The sequence below is a fragment of the Equus caballus genome, chromosome 5 (genome assembly GCF_041296265.1).
Source record: "Equus caballus isolate H_3958 breed thoroughbred chromosome 5, TB-T2T, whole genome shotgun sequence".
Taxonomy (NCBI): Eukaryota; Metazoa; Chordata; class Mammalia; order Perissodactyla; family Equidae; genus Equus; species Equus caballus.
In genome coordinates this window covers 42,712,468-42,721,839 of record NC_091688.1, presented here as the reverse complement: position 1 = coordinate 42,721,839, position 9,372 = coordinate 42,712,468, and the positions used below count along the sequence as shown (strand labels likewise).

The 9,372-nt window shown below is 55.9% G+C and overlaps 2 protein-coding genes across 4 annotated transcripts; both read right to left on the bottom strand.

The window, feature by feature from the left end:
- Nucleotides 1–658: 658 nt before the first annotated feature.
- S100A5 (S100 calcium binding protein A5) lies at nt 659–5,356 on the bottom strand. 2 transcript variants are annotated; one of them, XM_070267109.1, is made up of 4 exons: nt 5,223–5,356; nt 4,295–4,444; nt 2,712–2,863; nt 659–939 (listed from the first exon to the last, which is right to left on the bottom strand). In XM_070267109.1, exons 3-4 carry the CDS (start codon nt 2,847–2,849, stop codon nt 799–801), a joined length of 279 nt encoding a protein of 92 aa, XP_070123210.1. In that variant the 5' UTR covers nt 2,850–2,863; nt 4,295–4,444; nt 5,223–5,356; the 3' UTR covers nt 659–798. The 2 variants fall into 2 exon arrangements, with proteins under 2 accessions (XP_070123210.1, XP_023496899.2); XM_023641131.2 differs by lacking the exons at nt 4,295–4,444; nt 5,223–5,356 and having other exon boundaries at nt 2,712–3,193.
- Nucleotides 5,357–6,319: 963 nt separating this feature from the next.
- On the bottom strand, nt 6,320–8,657 carry S100A4 (S100 calcium binding protein A4). Of its 2 annotated transcripts, none has more exons than XM_001494605.7 (3): nt 8,494–8,657; nt 7,384–7,539; nt 6,320–6,616 (listed from the first exon to the last, which is right to left on the bottom strand). In XM_001494605.7, exons 2-3 carry the CDS (start codon nt 7,522–7,524, stop codon nt 6,452–6,454), a joined length of 306 nt encoding a protein of 101 aa, XP_001494655.1. In that variant the 5' UTR covers nt 7,525–7,539; nt 8,494–8,657; the 3' UTR covers nt 6,320–6,451. The 2 variants fall into 2 exon arrangements, with proteins under 2 accessions (XP_001494655.1, XP_005610166.1); XM_005610109.4 differs by having other exon boundaries at nt 7,384–7,569; nt 8,494–8,542.
- Between the last annotated feature and the right edge of the window lie 715 nt (nt 8,658–9,372).

The following is a 9,372-nucleotide window of genomic DNA, read 5'->3' as shown; positions in this document are numbered from 1 at the left end:
TGGAGGAGAGGGAAAGGGGGCTGGCCTGGAGCCAGAGCCAGACTTCCCCTTTGCATTGGTGTTGCAGGGTGGCCTCCAGCAAGCTGGTGACAAATCAGACTGGCTTGTGCACCACTTCCCTCCGTGTCCTCACTCTCAAAGCACTTTCCCTCTTAGCTTTCTCTGCATCTCTGCAGCAAGCAGAAGCCTGGCCCAATCTCCCCATTTTCCAGAACGGCAAAACTAAGCCCAGGGTCTAGCGGGTGGCATAGTGGTTAAGTTTGCATGCCAGCTTTTGCTGCCCCAGGTTCACCAGATCAGATCCTGTGTGCGGATCTACCCACCACTGATCAAGCCATGCTGTGGCAGCATCTCACACAGAAAAACTAGAATGACTTACAACTAGGATATACAACTATGTACTGGGGCTTTGGGGAGAAAAAAAAAACGAGGAAGATTGGCAACAGATGTTAGCTCAGGGCCAATCTTCCTCACCAAAAAAAGAAAAAAACCTAAGCCCAGATAAGCTCAATGATGTCACACTGTAGAAGGACAAGAAGTGGGGTGGAAGCCCAGGACCCTAATGCCAGAGACTGTCAACCCACTCAAGGAGAAGCTTTTCCTTGCACACTATCCCCAGCCAAGGTGGACAAGATGTCTTCAAAACCAGCCTCCAGACACCTGGAATGGGAAATCTTTATTTGCTTTGATGGGAGAGAAGTCTGAAGCAGGGCCATCTGAGAGGGAGAGGAGCGCAAGGGGCCACAGAGGGTCTGTGAGAGGAGCTGCAGAGGCCAAGGGCAAGGAGCTGAGCCCCGGTCACTTGTCCTCCAAGAAGAAGTCGTTATAGGCCATGCACAGCGTGGTCAGGAACACCGAGTACTCCTTGAAGTCGATCTCCTGGTCGCTGTTTTTGTCCAGGCTCTTCATCAGGTCATCGATACTGCTCTCCTTCATCTTCTTCGAGGACCCAGGAAGAGGAACAGGTCAGCCACACCGCCTTGCCCTGCCCCACTGCTGTGTGTGGTGCCACCCATCCCCTGGGAAGGCAGCCTCAGGGTGATCCCCAGCTGGGTCAGCAACCGTCTGAGCATCTCGACCCCCCCCCCCCCCGAGTCTCCCCTCAGCCCACACCCAGTACAGGGCCTGGCACCAAGCAGAGGCTCAGGGACCTGACTCCTGAATCTAAATAAATCACAGCAGGAAGGCTGGTCAAGCCTCCCTTCTCTCAACACTGCACCATCCAAAGAAATAATGGTCTAGATTGTATATAACACCTAATAGAAACAGGTCGGTGACTATGCGGCCTGAGCATGATGCCTGTCTCCAACTCCTTCTGTCCTTATAGGGGAGAGTTGAGAACTGACCCAGACAACACGTCTCTCCAGGAGAGCAGTGTGTTGGAGCTGAGAAACGGTCGAGTCCTTCCTCTCTAGGAGAGCTTGCAAGACAGCTGAGTGGAAGTGAGTGCCTGGCACCCAGTCTTACTCTCTGTCTGGTCCCCTGCCCACCAAGCCCGGCTCTGCCAAGAGGATGGAGACAGGGCCTTCGGGTGGAACAAGAAGAAAATACAGGCACATCCTGCCATCCCCTCTTCAGGGCCCTCAGCTCCAGCTTTTCCACAGGAGACAGAACTTTGAGACATACGGAGATGGAAACAGCCTCTCTGTGACGTGATCTTTGTTCCCAGTCTGGGCTCCTATTATAGCCAGGCCCTCCCCAGGGGCCCTGTCCCCCTGTAACTAACCCCTGCCAGCTCGTGGTTCCTCCCTCTGCCCTCATTAACCCCAGGATGCAGAGAGCCTGGCAGGAAGCCCGGAGGGCAAGCCGGGGGACACCCACGCCTGCTTCTCCCCTGCCCACAGGGGCAACTCAGGGGAGCTGCTCTCTGGGGCGGCCCACCAGGGCTCAGGATGTGACAGGAGAGGCCTGCAAGCTGAATTTTAAAGGAAAAAGGGAGGGTGACACACAGGCCTGGCCTGGAATTCCAACTCAGCCTCATACTAGCTGTGGCCTTGGACAAGTTATATAATGTATCTAAGCCTCAATTTTTTCTTAACTGTTAAAATAATATCTTGACTACCTCACAGGCTTTCCCCTCTGTCAGTTATCTCCCTCCCACCATCTCCATCTGGTAAGAATCAACTAGGTCTCCTTCCAACCTTGTGTTCACAAAGGAGCAGAAAGGTCCTTTTGGTTCCAAGTCAGCACCAGCTGAGAGCCCCTGATGTGCCAGGCGCATGGAGGGGCGTCAGGTTGGGGCCCTGCCCTTGAGCAGTGCACAGCTCGACCTGGACCCCCTGGGTCCCCTCATCCCCCATGATCCCTCATACAGGTTCCACCATGGCTTTGCAGGTCTAGCCTCAACACAGAAGCTTCCTTGATCTCGTTCTCTAAACCCTCACCCAGGCCGTAGTCCACCCTCCAGATGCCACCCTTCCTCTTTCCAGGGAACCCTGACTCACCCTCCAGCACGGAGGTCCAAAGCTCTGTTGGCCCAAGTTGCCCACCTTCTTCCTTTGGTCTCTGTCCGTACCTTTTGGCCACCCTGCTCCTGGCTGAGATTAGGGCACCTTGACGGCAGGTGTGTGTCCTCACGCTAGATGTCTATGGAAGCAGAGCTGGGCCTCTCGCCTCACTCTGTCAGTGGTATGGGTGCTCCCCCTCATGGTACCCCCTCATGGTACTCATGGGATCACTCAGACTTTGGAGGGAGGGGGACAGTCACCTACCTCACCAAGACACAGCTCCTTCTTGATCAGCTCCTTTAGTTCCTTCCTACTAAGGGTCAGTTTGCTGCCCTCTCTCCCCGAATATTTGTGGAAAGTCGTGACCATAGTGGTCAGGGCCTTCTCAAGAGGAGTCTCCATCACGGTGTGTGGCTCTGAAGGGTGAAGGGAAAGGAGACGATTACATTGCCAGGGGAAGCCAGACCTTCTACTCCCCCCACCTCCCAGCCCCTCCTTCAAGGACCAGAGACTGGAACCCGTAATGGGACTGAAATCCACCAACGAGTAGACCCAAATGTGTCGGCGCAGGTTGGACTGAGACCCAAGGCCGTCTTGGAACGGCCAGAGGGGTGAGACTGACCAGGCTCGCAGGAGACTGCACGCTCTCCTGCTTAGGGAATGTTGAAAAAGGGGTCTAGGGGCAGAGGGATGACAGGATGACCTCCCCAAAAGAAAAACTGGTGGCAGACATGGAGCAGATAAAGGGTAAGGACTTCTCCCTGCCCCGTCCAGCTTGGGCACTCATTTTCCAGAGACAGTCCTCACCATAGTCACCCTCCTGTGCACAGATGCCTGATTGACCTGATAGCGGGGAGTGTCCCATTGTAGAAGTGGGGGACAGGGCAAAGGGAGAGTCCAGAGGTTGGAGGGGGCTGGAACTGGGAGATAAGGTCTCAACAGGAAACTGGGGAGAGGTGATTGGACTTGTCCAGCTGGTCTCAAGTCTCCAGCCCAGGGAACTGCACGTGCAGACTGCCACAAGGCAGTGAGGGGGCAGGCCTAGTGAAAGCTCCGGGGTCACTCTGAGAGCTGGAGCCAGAGGCTGGGTTTGAATGGAGCCCTCCAGGCCATCAGCACAGTTGCACCCACCCAAGGGACAAGGCAGCTGGAGCTCCTGTGACTCAGACTTGAAAACCACTTCCCCCTTAGGGAGGAAGGAGGCAACACCCGAGGAACTTGAGGGGTGCAGGTAAATCTCTGTAGAGTCCTGAGCAAGGAGGAAGCAGCTGCTGGCTCTCCCCTTCAGCCCAAAGCCCACCTCGTGATTCTCGAACTGGACCTGTCATTCATCTCCCACCACCCACAACCCTCAGCTTCTCCCCACCTCCAGGAGACTCAGCCAGGACCACAACTGAAGGCAAGCGCCTCTGGGTATCTGCAGGAGCATCCTGGCTGGTCCTGGTCTCCACCTCCACCCCTAGAGTCACTTCTCAGGAAATTCTGATAACCCCAATTCCAGATCCTCTGCCCTCTCCTCCCTGAGCACATGCCCACTCATCGGACTGGGCCTTCCTTGGTGGAGGTCACCACAGCTTGTCACCTTCTGGTCTCATCACCCGCCTTGCCCCACCGTATGGATGAGCAGGAAGATCAGAAGGAAAGACTCACCAAGGAAAGAGTAAACCAGAGAACCAGGCAGCGGAAACAGGCTCCCTCCCACTGCTCTCTGTCTTTATTCCCTTGCTCCCATCACCAGGAAACCAGGGCAGGGAAAGGGCCAATGAGAAGGGGCCGGGGACATGAGGAAGCCCAGGTGAGAGCCTCTTGGGATGGGGCTGGGGAGAAACCCCCTCTGCCAATCTCACCTTCCTTGTTTCCAAGTGGAGGGAGGGGGGGCACACTGAGTTCACCATGGCACACACATCTTCAGTCCCAGAAACTTTGTTTTCCCAACCAAAAATCAGAACTCACAATCTGATGGGACAACAGAGTGGAGGAGGAGAAAGCGGGCTATCCTGGAAAGAAGACCCAGGAGGTGTGGGCCAAATGCAGGGTATCTCCCCATGCCCTAGGCTGCTCTCCACACTGGGGCCCTCCACTCACACCAAGAGCGGAGCAGACACACCTCAAGATGAGAAGCAGTGGGGGGCGATGGTTCCTGCCAAGGGCATTGTCAGGGTCATTAGCTAGTATGGAGCCTAAGATTTTTAAAGGGCTTTTAAATGAGCGATTTCTTCTAAACCTCACTCATCTTCATGGGAAAGAATTCACAGAGACTCTTGAAATGGAGGACTGAGAATCAAGGATTGAGGAGGGGATCTGAGAAAGGGTGGGGCTGGGTGATGGGGTAGAGGTTGTGGGTTGGGGGCAGCAGGGATCAGGGTGCAGTAATGAATGGGGTAGGGGTCAGAGAGAGTTGCCTGTATCCCAGGAGAGACTCAGACATTGTTCTACTGCCAACCAGTCCAAGTATGAGAACAGAACCGAGTTAGGGGCTTAGAATCTGTCGCTGCTGCAGCCCCACCCTAGCCTGCCTGGGTCCTCCCCCCCAGCCCCCATTCCACTCCCACCCCTGGTTGGCCAGGCTAGAGAGGCAGCAGGGACTGGTCGCTAAGCAACAGGAGTTTCCGAAGTAGAGAGTGATGCAGGAGGAGGCTCAGGGGAGGGCACTCCCGTGGAAGATGGGCAGACTAGGGCGGGTGGGGGGGCGGGGAGGAGGCAAACTTTTTCCTGGATGAAAATTCTACCCAAGTCTCCGCAGTCACACTCTAGGGGAACATCTGAGTCACCTACCCAACTCCTCTGAAACTTGAGAGAAAAACACGATGAGATGAGAAGCAAAGGGGAAGGCTTGGGAGGTCAAGGGAACCAAACCCTCCCTGCCTCTGGACCTGCCCTCTGCTCACCTCTTTCTTAAAGGTCCCCATATCACCCAGGAGGCCTGGAAGTCTAACCTCAATCTCACCCACTGCATGCTGGAGCCGATAGCCTTTAAGGGAAAGCAACATCGTATCTGATATTATATGCGGAGGGGGGGGTGGGGGGGTGGGGGGGTGGGGGGATGATAATCTCAATTTCATTTATCAGATCATATGTCTGGAATTTTGTCTCCAAAATTAGGGTCACCTCCCAGTGACTCCCTCACTCCCACCCAGCCACTATCCTCTACTCATCCCTTCTGAGGTCCTTCGTCCTTCTCTGAAGGGGCATGATTCCTAACTGATAACAGATCCACCCCAGAACCTTTGCGGTAGAGAGAGGAGTTAGAGAAGGACAGTATTTTCATGCTGCTGCCAATGGCCAGGTCTCCCTGCACACGGCCTCCACAGACAGGAAGGATTCATCCATCCCCAGGGTTTGAAGCCAGGGCACTGGAAAGCCGTGACAGGACAGGGCCTGGGCTGTAAATTTCAAGACTGAGCCCTCCGCCCCATTCCTCTCTGGCCTCACTACTCCCTCCCTGTGACTCAACCCTTTCCCCCATCTCTCCCCCAGGGTGCCCAGACTCCATTCCAGACCCCAACTAGGAACAGATGTGACCTTCAGTCCCATTCCAACCTCAGTTATAGGTCTCGCCAGAGGCAAGGTTGGAGAGTGGGGAGGGGTGAGCAGGCTGGCTAAGATCCCACAGCTGGGGCATTCCAAGCCTCTGCGGGTCTCTTTCCCCCTGCCTTCGGCCCCATCAGAGTCAACTCTATCACACGCAAACACACACATGCACACACACGTGCATACACACACCCTCAGTCACCTCACATCCCTCTCCCACCTTCACTAGTCTGCTCTCCACAAAACTAAGCTCAACCACCAGTGCTCCCCACCACCACCCCTACATATTACTCAGCGCCCCCCACGCACACACCCCTAGAGTCTCTCAGACCACCAGCCTCAAAGCTTCCAAGAATCTTTATTGAACTTGCTCTGCATCATACACCCATCTGGAGGAGCCAAGGTGAGGCACCATGCCCACTGCCAACAGAGAAGACCCCAGCTGGCAGGCCCCACCCGCATCTCAGGAGCCTTCATTTCTTCCGGGGCTGCTTATCGGGGAAGCCTTCGAAGAACTCGTTGCACATCATGGCGATGCAGGACAGGAAGACACAGTACTCCTGGAAATCCACCTCGTTGTCCTTGTTGCTGTCCAAGTTGCTCATCAGCTTCTGGAATGCAGCTTCATCTGTCCTTTTCTACGGGGGAAGAGGCTACAGGTAGAAACCAGAAGCCCGGGAGTGGAACCAAGACTAGACCAGGATTCCATCTCTAGATCAGAGCTCAGGAAGGTGCAGCCACCTTTGGGGGCCCAGTTTTGGAACTCCAGCTCTCAGGGCTAAACTAGGATGGGAGGAGGGTTACCCCTCAGATGAGGAAGTCAGAGTATCTAGGTGCAGCTGGAGAAGGGCACCACAGTGTCTTCCCTCAGGGTCATTTTAAGAATCCGATTAGATAGTGGCCATGAAAGCAATCTATAAACTGCATAAAGTTTGATACAGATGGAAGCTGCGATTGCTCTGGGGAAGTCTGTAGATGTGTGAGTGTCTCCCTAACTGTGCCTTCACATCCACGAGCCAAATAGAAACTCAGAAATTGTTCATGGCTGCAATGACAGCAAGAGGCAGACCATCCTGGTTTGCAGATCTCAGCTTTGCACACTACCTTGGGAAATTACTTAACCTCTCTGAGCCTTAATTTCTCTTCAGTTACATTGTGCAAAGCACCTGGCAGAGTGTCTGGCCCGTACTCAGCCCCCTTTCTGCTGGGGGCCAGGAAGGGAGTGGTGGGCACTCTCTCTCTCCACCCCAGGCAGCCACAGCAAGCTCTGCCCCCCTTCCCCATCTCAGTGATAGATGCCAGCTGCAGCTACTGCTCTGCAAGAAGACTGGGCCTCCCAGGGCCTTGCCCTCCTCTGTGGGGAATGCTCCACATGGGGGCATACTCCCAGGCAGTAGGCACTCACCCCCAAAAAGCTGGGCAGCTCCCGGGTCAGCAGCTCCTTTAGCTCTGACTTGTTGAGCTTGAACTTGTCACCCTCCTTGCCAGAGTACTTGTGGAAGGTGGATACCATCACATCCAGGGCCTTCTCCAGGGGGTACGCCATGGTGGCAGTCAGGATCTGGGGGCAGGGTCACAGAGACACCCTTGTCTTCCCACCCCCACTCCCAGTCATGTATTCAGAATGCCTCACCCACCCCCATCCCTCCAGGACCACTTGGTGAGACCCTGCTCCTGCCATCGGGGAGCCCAGAAAGGTAGGGCTCAGCCCCTGGTGGGAAGGGTGAGTGCGGTGGGCAATGTGAACATTTGCAGGCCCACTGCGCGCAGGCTCTGGGCTTCAGGCAGCAAGCTCCCGGGGCCTCCCTCGGGCCATGCTCAACAACAGCGCTTTTTCCATCCCTTATTCAGTCTGTTCACTCCCACAGCTCAGCCCACAGCAGCCCCACCCAGGCCCATTCTTCTCCCTCCCAGCACTGGGCAAGGCTGCTGGAAGCCTGCCCAGGGGCCTGCAGTGGAAAAAAACAGTGGCCTAGCGCCTAGCCTAGCATAGGGAGGGGCCGGGTGAGGTGGCAGAGGCAAGGATGCAGGGAAGGGGTGGGGCGGGCAGCCAAGTTCCCTTGGGCTGGGCTGCAGGGTGCAAGGCAGAGGCTTATAGGACACTACTAAACAAAAGCCCACACAGTCGCCTTCTGCCTTCACTTTGCCTCCCTCACTCAAGTGTGCACATGGACTTGTGCAAACAGAAGCTTTGTGCTTGTGCATACCCACAGGTCACATGCACACCAAAACATACTACAACAGCAGCATATGCAAGCCCCAGCATCCCAGTACCCCTCCGATAGCTCGAATCCAGCCACCTGCACACTTTGCTATTTTTTCTCTCTTGCACGTGCACATACATGTGCACGCATGCACACACATGCACGCACACACACATCCCACCCCAGATCCTCCACATCAGAACCTCACATCTGGACCCATTTAGCACATCTGGCCGCCACCAGCCCCCCTTCTCCGACCCCGAGCTTCGGCCTGACACCCCTCGCATGCCAGTCAGGCGACCACAACTCACCAGGCCAAGAGAGAGGAAGCGCTGAGGAGAGAGGGTTGGGGAGAGAGGAAGAGTGGGGAAAGCCCAGCGGTCTGACCTATTTATACCCTGGCCAGGCCCTGCCCATGACAGGGGATGGGGGAGAGGGAAAGACAGCCCTCCTGCTGTGGGCTGATGTGGTTTAAGTGCCTCGGCCCCCTCCACCAGCCCAGCCTGGAAACCCAGCTTCCGGCCCCAGGCTGGCACAGATACAGGTGGACAATGGGAGAGCCCTAGGGGGCACAGATGGGGGCCTCAGTGGAGTACGCCCCTCCCCAGTGGGCACAGCTCAGCGTGAGTTTTAGGGACCTGGAGGAAGGGGCGGTTTGTGCCTGGAGTAGAGGGACAAGGAGGGAGTGGTCCCACCCAGCAGCTTGGAAAGGGGATCCAGGGGTCGTGGGTGACAGGTAGGATATTGTCCTGGAAATGTGGCTGCCCAGAAACCAAGGGAGGGGACCCCAGGCTCAGTGCTGTGGGACAGCTCACTCTGCCCTTCTCCCCTCCCCATAGTGCTCTCTGCCATGCTGGGTCAGGCCCAGGGCAGGAGCTGGGGGTCTGGGATGCGGAACAGGTTAACACCCAAAGGAGACCTTGGAACCAGACAGACACATCAGTGGAGAAAGGTCTGGGTGAGGGAGGGATGCAGTGGGGAGTGGGAGTCCAGCGTGGAGGCTCAGAGATGCACTGAAGGCACCCAGAGCGGGTGGGCTGGGTAGAGTGTCAGGAGGGGGAGCTTAGAACTGGGATGGGTACCAGGAATGAAGAATGCAGGTTGGGATGGAAAGTTGGAGGTGAAATGGCACAAATGGGGGAGGAAAGGATCAGGGTTAACCTCTCAGGGTGGGGTATGAACTCAGGGAT